The sequence below is a fragment of the Lampetra planeri genome, chromosome 16 (assembly GCF_965212315.1).
Source record: "Lampetra planeri chromosome 16, kcLamPlan1.2.h2, whole genome shotgun sequence".
In the NCBI taxonomy this organism is placed as follows: Eukaryota; Metazoa; Chordata; class Hyperoartia; order Petromyzontiformes; family Petromyzontidae; genus Lampetra; species Lampetra planeri.
In genome coordinates, this window is record NC_136122.1 from 7,343,918 (window position 1) to 7,360,340 (window position 16,423).

Here is a 16,423-nt window from a genome sequence, read left to right on the forward strand (position 1 = left end):
TACCAACAACTACCATCGCTACCAACAACTACCATCACTACCAACAACTACCATCACTACCAACAACTACCATCACTACCAACAACTACCATCGCTACCAACAACTACCATCACTACCAACAACTACCATCACTACCAACAACTACCATCACTACCAACAACTACCATCGCTACCAACAACTACCATCACTACCAACAACTACCATCACTACCAACAACTACCATCGCTACCAACAACTACTATCACTACCAACAACTACCATCGCTACCAACAACTACCATCACTACCAACAACTACCATCACCCCTAGCAGCAACTTCCCTTACATTAACATTAGCTACTCCACCCATGCTGCTGACACTTGGACTACGCCCATTGTTAAACCTTTAGAAACAGTTGTCCTTTAGAAGCTAACCCCCTTTTCCTGATGACAACCGCTTGTGTTGCGATCGAAACGTCGTGGTCTTTTGTTATTTTCTTTGAACCAATCTACGTGACTTTACCGAAAGACCCAAAGAATATGAATTTCTGCAGTCACGAAAGCTTTAAGTCAATACACTTCCAGCCACCTTCAAAAGGAATGCTGTTGGAATTGTCTAGTCAGGGGCATAAATGAAGCCGTCTAGACACGAAATTAATTTAAAAAAAACTATATTTTTTAATGAAGCCTAGATTGTTAGGAAGTAAGTTAACAGATGGCTAAACGATAGCAGACGGTGGTTTGTATTATTCATGATGTGAGTGGAGGGGGGACATGTAATGATTAAATCCCCTTGTGATCAAATGAATTGTCGCGATTCAAGATTTGGTTTCTCACGCTGCGTTGAGTATAGCTGCCACTCAGGGATGACATTGCCTGCTGCTTGCATTACCGCCGCCTGATTATTATTGTCATTACCACGCCGCTAGTCTACCCGGGAAAGCCTCACCGAGCCTCAAGACTCTTGCTCCGGAGGGTCCTGCCAAGTTTTGTTTTTCCATAGCGGGGGATATTGTTCTTTGTCATCCCAAATTAGTAATTTGCAGGTATTTTTGTTTCTTATCATTGGGTTGTTTGAGAATACCGTTTACTCAAAGAACAAATAGAACAAACACTTTAAAATGTACAATAAAAGCAAAACAAGGGCACAAACGCATGTCATGCGTAAAGAGGAGGGTGCACTGATGACGACATGCATCAATATTGACAGGGTAAGTCTCTCCCTGCTCAAATGAACAATTGGCGCAGTTCTGAGCTCCACTAGTGGCCCAAAGCCAGTGGCAGATACCAGAAATTACCACAACAGGGACCAATCTCTCAATGGCCACTTATTTACCCAAATGCGAAAGTAAAAAAAGAATTCTCACATTTTGAGGACCACAATGGATAGACACCAGGTAGGAGAGAGGTGCTTATCAAGTAGGACAGAGGGCACTTACAATAAAGCACCGTGGTTCGGCACAGAGACCGCTCTATGGATCGGAATCAGAATTGTAGTCATCTCAAGCCTAAAGCGTTCGCCTTTGTGCGCAGTGGTTGTACATTCATTATTTATTCACAAGGATGTGGAGTCGGCCTAGAGGCAACATCCCACCTCATTTACCCAGAAGCACAATGTGCCAGGGACACCGTGGCACAATTGCGAGCGGTCTGAAAATGCGTGCCGAGTTGAAAGGAGATCCCCCCCAGGGCGCGGTTTTTCAAGCGCGAGCCGCAATCGCACGCAGCTCCACTGCTTGTGGCCGACTGAACAAAATTGTGCCTAATTACCGCAACTATTTATTGCAGAGCGAGTCAGAGATGGCTGGCCCTGTGGCTGATCTGCGAGGGATTCGCCCCCCCCTCTCCTGGGCTAGAACTGCAGCAAAAGGGGCAATGCTGAAGGCATACGGAAGGTGGTGACGAGCACAATAAGTGGATTGCACACAGCGCTCATTCATTAAGTGGAGGGTTAAGTGAATGGTAAACGCGTGACCTCGTATTGCCACCTCTACCCTGCCTCGGCTAAATCCCTCACCGCAGGGCATGAGAAACACAGATTATCCTGTTCACCACTCGTGCATCAAGGTCGGTCAAAGGAAGAGTTTTAAAAATAATTGAACGGCTATGTTTGTCTGGGTGGCGCCGTGGTTGTGATTTCAAATGCTGGCATGGGTGGGAGGGCGGGCTGGGGGCCCGACTGAGTCAGGCCATTTCTCCGGGGTGGACAAACATCAACAACGCTCTGTGCAAAGTCAACAGTGAATGTGGAATTTCCAGCCACTAGCTCCTCAGCAATGCAGACGGATCACCAACATCCAATCGAGCGGCAAGGTCACTCTGACTTTGACGGGAACGACACGATACGGTTCATACCGCGACTTCCCTCCACTATGGTGCAACGAGTGGCAGGGGATGCAATGCAAAAATCACGTTGGTGTAATGGACGGTACCCACTTAAGGGACCGCCGCGGCGTCTGCCACGGCTCGCACCGCCGGCACCGTGAGAAGCGTGACATCGGTCAACGTCGGACGCCAGCGGCCAAAGTGGAAGCGCTCTACGTTATCCTCGCAGGCCCCGTCATATTTTATTCGGGCTGGCGGAGGGGGAGAAGTGGCCGCCGGCTGTTTGCGGCTCTGGAAGGAGCCAACGACGCCCTCCGCAGACCTGACCGCTCGGGGTGACGCAAAATAATTTTTACGTCTTAAAGAGTCTGCAACGGGTGGAGAGAGAGAACGGGGGATGGCTGGGAGCAGTTTTTACAAGCGGGCTTCAGCGTGGATACCAAGCAGATGTTGGACGTCACCCCGAGGTCACCTGAGGCTACAATGCTTCTTTATGAATTATTTTCATGAAAATGGAACAAATGCCGCACGGCAGAGAATTTTGGTGGCGACGACGGCGGTAGTGGTGGTGGTGACGGCACCGGTGGTGGTGGTAGTGACAACGGCAGCGCCGGTAGTGGTGATAGTGATGGCGGTGGTGGTGGTGGCGGTGGTGGTGGTGGCGGTGGTGACACCGGAAGTGCCGGTAGTGGTGATAGTGACGGCGGTGGTGGTGGTGACCGACGGTGGTGGTAGTGGTGACTGTGGTGGTGGTGACAACAGCAGCGCCGGTAGTGGTGATAGTGATGGCGGTGGTGGTGGTGACTGACGGTGGTGGTAGTGGTGACTGTGGTGGTGGTGATGGTGGTGATGGCGGCGGCGGCGGTAGTGGTGACTGTGGTGGTGGTGACCGACGGTGGTGGTGGTGGTGACTGTGGTGGTGGTGATGGCGGCGGCGGTGGTGACAGTGGTGGTGACAGTGGTGAGAGTGGTGGGACCGCGGCTCACCTTGGTGAGCGCGACGACGCGCTGCGCAAGCTCCGCCTCGATCTCCGGCAGCGTCTGCGCCTTCTTGAGCGTCTGCTGCAGCTTCTGCTCACCCAGCTCCAGCCGCTCCTGCATCTGCCGTGCGCGGTCCTCGCTCTGGAAGGCAGCGGCAGCAGCAGCAGCAACACGCCGTTGGTGCAGTGTCAACGTGAATGCTCATTACAACTCAAAAGGGGCTACGATGCGCATTTCGATTTGAAATTCCACGCGGGAAAACAATGACGCGGGTCGAAAAGAAAGAGCCTAGTATGAAGGATTCCACATTGGCCAAGAAGTAACGATGCAGATGCTATGGCACATTGTTGGCGAGCTATCTTACTTTCGCATTAAAAGAATGCAGCGCAAGCCAGGCCCGCTGGGTAAGGACCAGGCTGGGTTTGCCGGCGTTAAGTGTGCAGGCTAGCGGTGGAACGATCAGAAGTTTGGTCAAATTCTTAGTTTGTTTAAATCATCGTAGCCCCACTCTATGGCTTTGTTAATACATTTTTTTCTTCAATAGACAAAGCATAGAGAAGTATACCCTACTCGTTGGTTTTTTCGGTAAAGTCACGTAGGTTAAAAAAGAAAACAAATCAATAAAATCACGACGTTTCGGCCACAACACAAGCAGCCGTGCTCAGGTGAAGAATATGTAAACTCCTTTGTCAAGGCGATCTGCTCCTCCCACCCAGCTTAAATACGCTGCCAAGCTTAGCAGTGTTCATTAGGACGCTGTCTTTCCGACAGCTCTGTTTCTTCACCTGAGGACGGCTGCTTGTGTTGTGGCCCAAACGTCGTGATTTAATATATATATATTTTTTAACCTACGTGACTTTACCGAAAAAACCAAAGAGTATGGATCCTTGCAGTCACGAAAACTTAAAATCTAAAGTATACCCTATACAACACTGACTGACGTAGAAACAACACAGTTCCTATAGAGGCAACACTTCGTTACATTGCACTGGTATCTGTGGGTTGGGGGGGGTGCAAAGGGCAACTTCTGGCCGAGAGCAGATATAAGCAGAGCCCACCTTACCCACACCACTCGGTGTGCGTATCTCCAAGTTCTACTGCGCTGAGAGGTTGCATCGTTCTGAGTAATCACATCGCAAACGCGATTGTGGAATCCTCTTCCTCGGCCCATTAGGGATTCCAAGTCCGTGTCACTTTTTAAATAACGTCTTAAAATTTCGATTTAAAGCTTTCGTGACTGCAGGGATTCATCTTCTTGGTTCTTTCGGTAAAGCAACGTAGAAGGGAAATAAAAAAATAATAAAAACATAATAAAATAATTTCACTATAAAATAATTAGAATAAAACATAATAAAATAATTCTCACTATAAAATAATACAAATAAAACATAATAAAAATAATTCTCACGTCTTAAAACTCACACATTTGTACAGCAGGTTTTCCCTGTAACTTAAGATTGAAAAACACATTCTGTTGTCTGATTGGATTACTCAGCAATTATTATTATCAATCGCTTTCATCATAGTTCTTCATTTTATTGGAATTTCAAGAGTCGTCATTGTTATCATCAGCTTTCTATTTCGCTTAGATGTTATCTATTTTCGTGAGTGGAATGTACAGCGCTTTGAGATACTTCAATAAAATGGAGGTTATTATTTTATTATTATAAAGGTGACGATGGCAGATCCACAATGGTGACGTAACAAAAGGAAAAGACCCTCTGCAGAATATGCCTGGGGAACGACCCTGTAAGATAATGCGACAGAACTAGTTCTAGAGTTGAGTTCATCAGCCAATGCTGAGGTATGTTAATTAGGCAATGTTTATGCGTGAGTTACAATTCAGAGCCCCGGCGAATGTTGATCAAATCAAAACAACTCTGTTTACATTGATTTTAAGTTAGGCTTGGGAAAATTACCAATTAACCAACACGTCTTTTTGTTCGCGATTCCATTGATCGTGGTTCGCGAACTGTCTGCCAATTCGTCTGCGCGAACGCAAACGGCAGAAATAAAAAGCACGCATAGAGTGAAAGCCTTTGAACGAACGGGACGTACAGATACCTAAAAGGTCGCTGCTTTTCTCAAAGTACATTATTAAAATTAATAACGGAATGCCTTGGTGCCAATAATAGCGATCACGAATAGCGAAGTATTATTAGCCCAACGCCACACGCAACATTTCTAGCACCTTCTTTCCCCAAAGTGCCATTAAAACGACTGTAAAAGTGACCTCTGCGCTTAGAATGTGCTTCCTCTCTCTCCTTGCATTTACACCAGACTGGGGCAGTTTTTTCCCCTACGATATGAGGTCATATCCATCCCTGCACTGTGTAGGATCCAAGCACGTGCAGCGAATGATACGCGTGCAGTGCGTCCACAGACCCCTACTTTTGCCCAGATAACAGCAGCTTTATTGACTTGGCCTAAGTGGAATTTGTATTATTCGTTCAACAATAGCAACAAAATACGATCCTACGTGCTGTTGGCGAGCACCTATAAAGGCCGGCATAGCACACAAAGGGGTGGGTGGCCAGCACCACACCCAGCCGCCTTTGTCTCCCCAGTGCTGATGTTTACACACCGCAAGTCGTACTCATTTGAGGCTGAGTCGACCTAGAGGAGGTCCAGGACTAGTTCAAATAATCGTCACTCGTGTTGGGCCTGAGTGGGAATTTAATTCGGGTCGCCTGGTTTGGAGCACAGTGCACTAACCACTACACTACAATACACACAAACACAGACCTGCTAATATCAGACGCATTTCAGGTGATTTGGTCATAGATATACACATCTCACTGCTCTGGCAGAATTCTTTATGCAGTCAAATCTCACAACAAAATACAGGCTCCCCTAATACATTGGCTTTCCAGCCAAGTTTCTACTTGTTCACCACGGTAATGATCGAGGCACGTGACAGTTGAGTACACCGATGCTTCAAGTACAAAGTGATCAGATGCAATCGCCACCCCAACATTCCCGACAGTAAATATGAAGCCGTGTTCCATCCTACATCTCCAACCGCACACTAAACTCTTAACAGCGACATCTCTAAGCCAGAGGGATAGGCTGCCAGGTGAGCGCAATGAGAAGGCACAGCCCTCCCCCAAGGGGCTCACATTTCTCACCGGTGACCAGGGGGCTACACACAGGACCACACGTCAAGCTGCCGACGGAAATTTTCTTGGTCGGTCATCAGTGAGTGGGCTGAGAACATCAGAAACTTGCCGGACACATACGACCCTCTAGGGCAGCGGCTCTTCTTGACCTGGGGTGCGCGCTGCACCCCCGTGGGAGTGCGCGGGATGCCCTTTCTGGGGATGCGAGACGTGGGCCGTATTTATTTTGAAGATAAATCATCGAAGCACAAATTAAGCACGCGCACGTAAATACAACTACTTTGTTTCATCAAACACTTTGTATGTATTAACATTGGTTCTCAATCGGAAAAAAAATGTACAAAGGGGTGCAAGGCTGCAGTAAAGGTTAAGAACCACTGCTCTAGAGCGAAGAAAGCATTTTTTGTTTACTTGTTCTAGCAGCATGACCTTACGGGCTGAGTAGACCCATAACACTGAGTTTCAATGGCGCAACAATAACAAATACAACAAATGTGCTAAATGTCCATAAATATTGGCACGTAATTATCTGCAAATATTAATATTGGCAAAAAAAAAACCTATCTCTTTTGAGAACTCATCGTCATCATTACTGTTCACCCGGCACTGGTTGTCCAGTGCTATAAGAAAGTCTAAGCATGTCATCGTCATCCCCCGCACTATCCATCTCATGCCTGCACATTGACCGATCTCATCGTTCCGTCGCTGAAGGTGGTCGGTCCTCTTGGGCATGTTCTCTTTGTCTTCCTGCCATTCTTTGACCAGCCTCGTCCATCAGCTACCACCCATTGCAGCGATGTGTTCTGCCAAAGCCACTCACGGTGGCTATGAGATGTTAACCACCTCGCCCTGCATTGCAGGAGGTCGTCGGTTCGATCCCGACCCTGACGCCTCTATATTTCGAGCTTGCATGCTCTCCCCGTGATCACGTAGATATTCCTCTGGGTCCTCCAGTTTTTCCCTCCACATTTAGAATCAACATACTTAATTTGGAGCTTTCGTGACTGCAGGAATTACTCTTTGGTTCTTTCGGTAAAGTCACGTATAATGAGAAAATATTATTTTATTTATTATTTTGTCTTTATACGTAACTTTACCGAAAGAACTAAAGAGTAGAATCAATATGTCGTTTTGAGTATTTGGCTCTGTATACATTTCCACGTAAAAAGCCACTCCGTCGAGCTATCATTGCTGGCCAAGTCGCTTCTATAGCTCAGTGGGCCTTACGTGGTGAAATTTAAAAAAGTAAAAGGTTTTTACAGTTTCTTAGCGGTGAATATGATGTGGCCGATGTGCATTTCTTCTCAAACAGCGTATTAGGTGGTATTCTCCTCTGCTAGGGGTCTTGATCCAAAGTGTAATTTCCACATTTCTATGGTGGGGGCCAGTCTGTCCGCAGAAAAACCACTGCCGACTTCAAATTAAAAGGAACTCATTTTATCTACAACCAGAAGGCTGATGGGACTGAGATAAATTACAGTTGGTCAAAAATACAATCCAGTATCCTGCCACTGTGGAATTTTCTACAGTTTGACACGGGCCCCCTTTAACAGCAATTACGACGATTTGTCCAATGAGCTCGATGCACAAAACGTAAATTTAAACAAAGGAGATTACACCGACACCAAAGACAACGCCACTCAAAAAATCGAATTCCTCCGACAGTTTGCGACGACCCGCTGCACAGCTAAATACAGCATAACTCCTAAAACACCTCGCAAACAGCTCAAAATTAACTAAACTCCGGAACACATCGGACACCCAATAAACGGAGGCTCAAGTTAATTACGCGCAAATCTTCCCCATACCCCAGATTCACTGCTCGCCTGAACGGTCAGCCATTAAAAAATTTCCGCTCTTAATTGCCGAGGTGGCTGCATACGTTCTTGTTAGGAGCGGGCCTTCAAATCAGCAACGCTGCAGACCCACCTGGGCCTGCTGAATTATGAATGAGGCACTGCTTCACTCCGCCTAACCAGACCGATTTCTCCCCCGATGATGCGTCGTGGAGACAGGCCGACGGCAAAAATCTCGCAGCTCTGCTGTTGTCTGCGCAGCTTGTATAACTTCGGCCCCGCCCAATGAGCGAGTTTCATGTAAACAGCACGCGCGCTCTGCAATTCAGCTGCATGCCAAGCTACGGGACTGAAAAAATACAAGCTTGTTATTGATCCTTCCCCTATCCCACAAAAGCTCGTCCGTTTAAAGATGCAGCAGAACTTGTCGTCGAGTCTAAGCAGCATAATTTCATTCAAACGCGTTTTTGTTTATAAACCTCATCAACGCCAGTGGAAGATGGCGGCCTCCACGTGGCCCACTCTGTTAAGCGAGAAATCCCGTCGAGTGCGATCAACGCGGCAACCGAACGTCGATCATCGACCTCCCGGTCTCCACAGCAACAACACAAGCCACGCAGCAGAATGTGACATTGTAGTTGTCGCTCTGCATCTATATCAGCCATACGACAGAAGAAGAAGAACGATGGCAGCTCGTTCGGTGGCTAGGTGGACTATTCCGTTGCTAAAAAATCACGAGCGATGGCTCAAGAAGGCCTTCAAGCAGCAGTAGCTTGATCACGGCCGATGATAACGATCGTGAATCCTCATCGGAACACACTCCGAGGATAATCCATGACGATTCGCGCAAATAAAAGGGGGTCAAGCTATTCGCGCCCAGCGGTCACCGTGTGGCCGGGGTGAGCGAGCAGGTGAGTGGGCGAGCGAGCGAGCGGGTGAGTGGGCGAGCGAGCGAGCGGGCATGTGGGCGGGCGAGCAGGCACACCTGTCTGATCACGGCCTCCTTGTTGGCGAGCTCGTTCTCCAGCTTGTCGTTCAGGTCGTGGAGTGACGTGGCCTCTCGCTGGGCACCCAGGTATCGCTTCTCGAGGGTGGTGATCCGTTCCTCCATGTCCTCCTTCTGGGCCATCGCCTACATCAACCAGCGAGCACGCGCGCACACCGCTCATTGCGTGTTCGGTCAAAGAGTTGAAGGATTCGAACAAATATGCTCAACGTCACCAGGAAAAAGAAAAAAAAGCCGTTTCGTTTCAACGCGGCGCTTCACCTCTCGGATGTCTCGCTGATATCTGGCGTTCCCTTCCTCCGACTTGATGAGGTCCTTGCGTGCCGTGTCCAGGTCTCCCTCGAGCTCGGACACGCGAGACGACAGCGCCACGAGACGGTCCTTCATCTGGCCCAGCTCCAGGTTCTGCCTCTCCAGGGTCTGCTGCAGGTCCAGCACGCGGCTCACCAGGTCCTCCGTCTCCACCGAGCCGTTGGACAGCCGCTGGCGGACGCCCCGACGATGAAAGAAATAACAACAGGGAAGGAAAAAACAAAACCCGTCAACGACAACTATCATCGTCACCGGGCCTCCTCGAACACCCGCCTCATTCGATCGGTAGGCCGATCTGTCACCATGAAATCATGCTGGGAGGCCAGTGCAATAATGCGCTAAGTTCAAGTAGAAGTGTTTAGGGTTCACCTGCTGGATTTGTGGAAGGTTGTCAGAGTAGTCACAGTGATGGTGGCCGGCTGGTTCACAGGTCTATTGCCTTGTAAGCGACGGCACAGCTGAGATGCTGGTTGCATATAAAGCATAAAACTAACCCTTGTTTTATGGATCACATTTTAATTAGAGCTATGAAAACAGGTCGATAAAAAAATATGGGTTTGGTTTGTTTATTAAAGGTGTGGTCAATTTCTCGCCGTTATGGATGGAATCAAAAATTAGACCAGGGCTGCCCAGAAATCTCTAGTCCTTTTGAATTGCTTCCGCAACAAACCTGAGCGGACATAGTGAGTTAAATGCAACATAATACATGGAAATTGTCGACTATATGAAACATTGTGAATAAGTTCAGGAGTGAGATGAACCAGACACTATGTTATCAAGCGTCGCTTGCACAACGAGTGGTGAAACAATTAAAATGTTTCCCCTGCGGTTAACGATAAAGAATTGGCTCAATCTTGATTTGAAGCTTCCGTGACTGCAGGAATTCATATTCTTTGGGTCTTTTTGGAAAGTCACATGGATAGGTTCAAAGAAAAAGAAAAAATAACAAAAAACTACGACGTTTCGATCACAACACAAGCGATCGTCATCAGGAGGAAAAAAGAGGGGGAAAGCTGCTGAGGCAGACTGGTTTAAAGGCTTAAAATGGGTGTAGCCCCAAAGAATATTTAGTTTACTACAGCCGACCCGATGGGTGCGACAGTAACTCACACGTGCTGTAAGAGTAACACTCATGGGACCTCCCTTGCCAGTATCAAAGTAAAATAATAGGTTTTACCCTTTCTTTATGCTGTTCGCCTTTTTGGCGTCCTCTGGTATAACAATGTCTGAGACGAGGCTCTAAAGAAAGCCGTCTCTGGTGTGGACCAATCAGTTCCATGCATGCTCGGTCAGACTGCGTGTCGATTGTTCGGCATGCTCGTGGCCTCTCACAGTGACAGCAAGGGACGCGAGGTGTGTGTGTGGACGACTGTGTGTCCACGTGTATTAGCCTGCCAAAGGGTTCAACGAAAGTCCCCTTCACCTTTCCGGGCCCTCTCTGCTCGCCCTCCGGCTGCTTCTGCTGTTCCGTGTCCTCGGCTCCATCCCCTGAGCCCATCCGCGGCTGAGACAACGCCGCCTGCTCCCTCAGCACGGACAGCTACCAGCAGGCACGAGGGACGGCAGCAGTGAACAACAGAGAAAAAACATCTCCCCCCCCCCGCCGTATAGCTGCAACAGACTGTCGGGGCAAGTGCCGTTAGCGAGCGGCACCGATAGAGGTCGGCACAACACACGATGGGGTGGGTGGCCAGCACCACACTCGGGCCGCCTGTGTCTCCCGTGCGGCCATGGTTACGCACCGTTCCAGGTACTCATTGGAGGGTCAGTCGACCGAGGGGAGGCCTGGGACTGGTTCAGATAATTGTCGTAGGTGTTGGCCTTGAGCGGTACTTGAACTTGTTTCGCCAAGTTCGTAACTGCTTTTTGTGTTCAGATTGTTGTCATTTCCCCGCACCCCCCGATTAACACGGTTGGCTATACGTACGGTGCAAAGGAAGTTCAACATACACACGTACATATGTCGTGCAGCGCGCTAACCGCCGCACCACCACTCCCCGCGGTGACAACACGCACACGCACGCACACGTTAGTGCGAGGACGTCCTTTGTTTAATGGGGCGAGCGAGGACACCCCGAGGTTCATTCACCTCCTCTGCTGGTGAGGCGTGGAGTCGCCGGAGCTAAATAAGGAAAGTTATTATCACGACCGGACAAGAACATTGGCACAGTGGCCACAGCGCAACACGCTACGAACCCAGCGAACCCCCCCCCCCCCCCCCCGAGTTGGATGTCCGTGCACGGCTAACGTCAGTAGCTGAGATGGTCCCGCGAGGTTCCTCCCTCGAATTTGGTCGCAGCAGGCTTCAGGGAGGAAGGTGAAGGCCACCGCCCCCTCCACCCCCCAAGAGGCGTGGGTTCAGACATCGCTCGCCACCGATGTCGGCCGTGGCCGGGATATAAACCGCAGGGTTTGCCAGGTGACAACACGGAGCAGCGTTGCGAACCATCGTTCCGATAGGGCGATGGTTATTTTCGCCATACGGCAACGACAGTAAACCGACGGTGGTGGAATCACCGTGGTGAAGTGCTGGACGCCGATATATACTGCGATATATATATAAAAAACTTTTGCTTGTTGAAGAATAAATAACAAGCAAGCTCAGATAAATGTATGTAAGCGGCTACATTTTGTATCTGCCCATACCAATCACCCGCCAAGTCGGTGTCCCTCCGGTGCACAAAACTGGCTGCCGATTTGTTGTGCAAAACACGCGCCCAAGCATCCTCCTCAGAAACGAACTGCCACAGCACAACGAGTTTCACCGGTCAAACAGTTTTGATCAAAAAAAGTGGCCCTAAAAAGCACGCGTTTATATTACGCTGTTGGCTGTAATCCAGCGCTGTTGGTGGTTCACAGGACAAATGCTGTGACACTCCCTCCCAGTAAACTCTGAAATGCCATTCACTGGCTCGCCAGCAGACGGCAGTACAGCAGTTGGACTAATCGCCACCTGTTTCCATCGCTACGGGGAATACAGCGTTGCGCGAGGGGGATGTTTTTTTTTCTCCGTGTGCTCCGATTTCCTCCCGCGTTGTACGATAACCACAACTCGTCGCTAATTTACTTAAAACATATGTAAAAATATAAACCGCAATGCAGTAGGGACCCTCCTCAAGGGTCCTGCAACCCAGTGTGGCTTTCTGAATAAATAAGTAAATTCAATGTGGCCTATGAAACCCGTAGCACTGAATGAAAATTAAACACAGGCATAATACGGGTGAGCCTATAATGAAGTAATACATTAAAAATATACTTTAGTTATCACTTTAGTTACCTGATCACCTATATTATACTGACAGCTTTATGGTAGACCATCTGTCGAAAAACTTCAAATCGGCAATATTAGAAACCCCACACAAACGTTCGTCAGGGAATTGCATCAAACCAATTGAATACAAATTTAAGCATTTGCTGCCCTTTAATGCATTCCGTACCCTCTACAAATATCACAAAACCCGCTTCGAGAAAGAACGCAGGTACATGTGGCAGCAAAAACGGATACGGCACGTAATTTTTTTCTCATCACTTTTTTCTCTTTCTTCAGGGTTGATCGACAGCACGCACACTTTGGGCGAACATGACCCCGGGGGGTGTAAAATCCAAAGCACGAGCCATCGTGGGGTTTGTTTTGTCCTTTTCTCCAGCCTTTTAGGAAACGCGTGGATTCAAGATGGGTTTTCTAAGAACCCATTCTCGGTGCGTGGAAGGCAGGCCACCAGCTCCAATGCACCTCGGTGGCCCCACACCACAGCGGGTGCTCGGAGAAAAAGGGCTCGGTTCATGACCGCGACGCGTGACTCGCTGGGAAACTTGCCTTGTGAGGGGAGGGCAGGTGGGGTGGGCGCGCTGCACACGAATCAATGCGGTTCTGATGTTTTAGGCCAAGTCAATGCGCAGGAGGGGCCAACGGAGGACGCTGCAAATTGTCGCGATGGAAATTTAAACCTTGGGAGGCTGCAATCTGCTCAAGATCACCGGGACAGACAAGGCGGCGTGTCTTTGTATACAGGATCCACCCGCCCCCTCCCTCCCCCGCCCCCGGCGCGCGTGCCTCCACCCGTCGGTATTCGTGGCACAAGTAATTTCCTCGTATATTAGCGGTAAAAGGTCTTATCTTAAGCCACATACTCCAAGGTCACCACGAAATCCCCTATCTCTGCAGCTGCATCAAATTATAACGGCACCACAAACACGGGGCGGGGGGGGGGTCTTCGTTTGTATTCTAATCTGATCCCCGCTTTCTGTATTCTGATTATTATTTTTTACGCACGTTTATTTTAGAAACCATATGCATTTTACTTTCATTGAAGCCATCAAAACCTCGGCTTCGCCAACCACTCGCGTGTGTCCCTGTATACTCTGAATGAAGTATATACGCAGCTGAAGAATATACGTGGCCATTATCGTTCGCACGTTGAAGCGCTAAAACACCCTCTGAACTTTTCAATGCGTTTCATGAACGAAGGCGTCGCTTTTCCCCCCCAAGCCGAGTTGTTGATTACAAGAAGATGGCACAAAATCGCCCCACTTTGTCCCAATCTCAGTCTGGTCGCCTCGGCAACCGAACAACAGAGAGTTCAAAGCGACAAAAGTTTCACACAAAATGGAAAATGTAATTTCGCTCGGGCCGTGCAGTGGGGATGGAATCGTCGAGCGACTTGGGAGAGCGTTTTTTTTCGCCGGCCACAAAATCTCTCGCTCCGCATTAAAATCGCGTTCGTTAACCACAATGCGCGTGTCACCCTAACAGCGCATTAGCCGAACGCATCGGTGAAATACGCGCCGTCATATGTGGCAAGACAACATTTTGAAATGCGCGCAATGCATTTCCGTCGCGTTGTCAATTGCTGCGCCAAGGCTTATATCATCTCACAGATAGCACAAGAGAGGTGTGTTGTTGCCATTCTGAGATTCCCTTTCCCGGGGCGTACGTTGCGTGCATGTTTTCCGCCCTGCAAATACGACTCCGCAGATGAACCCCCCCCCCCCCCCCTTCGTTTTAATACGTACAAGGCGTCTGCTTTTTTGCCTGCTGAAATGTACGTTCGCGCGAAACAAACGGACGACGCTTTTCTGTTATTGCAGGATCTGCGCGGTTTGTGAAGGAAGGAATCGCCAAGGTAACCGCGACTGACTTGAGGGGCGGGGGGGGGGAATGGGTCGAGATAGTGACGCCAAAAATGTCGCCTGTTATCGCCGAATGCTAATGCGTATTTACAGACCTCGACACTGGCTTGCCGTGCACCCTTAATGCAGAAACAAAAAACGCAAACGCGGCAGAAGATAAGGCACATTTCGCGGGCACGACGGCCAAAACATTTTCACGTGAGCCACAAACGCGGCACCGAAATGAAATTGTCCGGCCGATCACAAAAACAAAGTGAGATTTCCGTTCGGCCTTAGCAGCAAGACAAAAAGAAAGGCAGCGTTGCGGTGTCGCGTCGAGATGTATTTCGCTTCGCGGAGTCGGACCTCTTGGTTTGCCGAGGTGAGTTCTTGCTCGAGGGTTGCCACTCTCTCCAGGGCGACTCTCAGCCTTTCCCGAACCTAGAGCACAGTAGTAACACAACTCGGTCAAGAGAAATGGCTGCGTGACGACATTGCTTCATTGAAACAAGGTACTCTCTCAAAGATTAACTTCGTGGCCCATGAGTAAGAGCGCAAAGATTTATCTTTGGCCACAACACAGACTGCTGGAACAAATGCTGTGAGCGAGTAGCACCTGTGAAAGTCGGCACGGTACACGACTGTGTGTTGCGGCCAGTATCACGCACGGCCGCCTTTGACTCGCCAGTGTTTCACGTGTAGAGGAGTATCGTGAGTAACCAATGAGGGGGGGGGGGAGCAGCAGTAAAAGCCAAGACAAAAATCCCCCCCGTGGAGCCTTAACAAACCATTTGGGCAGTGCTATTGGCGAGCAGCACCTTTGAAGGCCGGCACGGCAAGATGTTAACTACCTCGCCAGGTATACAGGAGGTTGTGGGTTCGAATCCAACTCCGACGCCTGTATATTTGGGGTTTGCATGTTCTCCCCGTGGTCATGTGGATTTTTCTGCGGGTCTTCCAGTTTTACCCTCAGCAAAATTGTTAGTTCGTAGTTTATAGTGGCCAGCACCGTGAGCAGACACGCACACACGCATCGCGTCGTCGCAGGGTTAAACGTGACTCGTGCGGGCGCCCCACCTTCTCGTCCAGTGCCTTGTGGTGCTCGAAGAGCGACTTGAGGGCCTTGAGCACCTCCACCTCGCTGGAGACGCCGGACGATGACTGCGCCTGCCGCTTCACCACCGTCATGCGCAGCGAGCGCTCGTGCCGCGACACCAGGCACTCCAGGTGCTCCAGCAGCAGCTGCCAGCGCGCGGGGGGAGGGGTGGGGGGGTTAGAGGTGCGGACACGGAGGACGCTTTTAGCGCTCGCGTTTTTTTTTTACGTTTGTCACGCGTCTCGGTGCACGCAATCTTGTCACGAAATATACGTCTTGCGTGTTCCCCGAGTGGTTCTCGTTTCTTGACGCATATTACAAAAGAAGTCTCTTACTCTGCGGAGCCACACGGACTACCGGGACTTGTCGTACCCACCACACCAGGATCGTGCATTTGCAAGAGAAATCGCCTCTGCAAGGCAAGTCAAAGTGCGTCAATCCCCATTTTCACTGGCGGCGCCCAGTATTGTAAATGACACCTTCCCATGGCAGGGGCCAATCTCTTTTAGAGGATGACCAATGTTTGATTTCCCACGAAGTTTTAATCATTTTCAGTGACTCCCATATGGACAGTGAGTCGATTGGCAACCTGTGTGTGGGCACTTGCACCTCTCCTGAGACGGACGGTCAGTGTGGAAATAAAGGCCAAATACTCCCGAGAGAGACACGCTCTGGAGCTCCCTTGCATGGAGGCCCGTC

The 16,423-nt window shown here is 49.4% G+C and overlaps 1 protein-coding gene across 8 annotated transcripts in view; it reads right to left on the reverse strand.

Annotated features, from left to right (window-relative positions):
* The window catches only part of LOC144722985 (liprin-alpha-1-like), a 277,623-nt gene that overhangs the window by 74,649 nt on the left and 186,551 nt on the right, over window positions 1-16,423 (reverse strand). For all 8 annotated transcript variants that reach the window (XM_078601462.1, XM_078601459.1, XM_078601461.1 and 5 more), the window contains 6 exons: window positions 15,706-15,870; window positions 14,995-15,069; window positions 10,943-11,059; window positions 9,469-9,690; window positions 9,187-9,333; window positions 3,293-3,427 (listed from right to left, as the gene is read on the reverse strand). In XM_078601462.1, coding sequence (XP_078457588.1) covers window positions 3,293-3,427; window positions 9,187-9,333; window positions 9,469-9,690; window positions 10,943-11,059; window positions 14,995-15,069; window positions 15,706-15,870 — 861 coding nt within the window. The remainder of the gene's footprint in view (window positions 1-3,292; window positions 3,428-9,186; window positions 9,334-9,468; window positions 9,691-10,942; window positions 11,060-14,994; window positions 15,070-15,705; window positions 15,871-16,423) is intronic.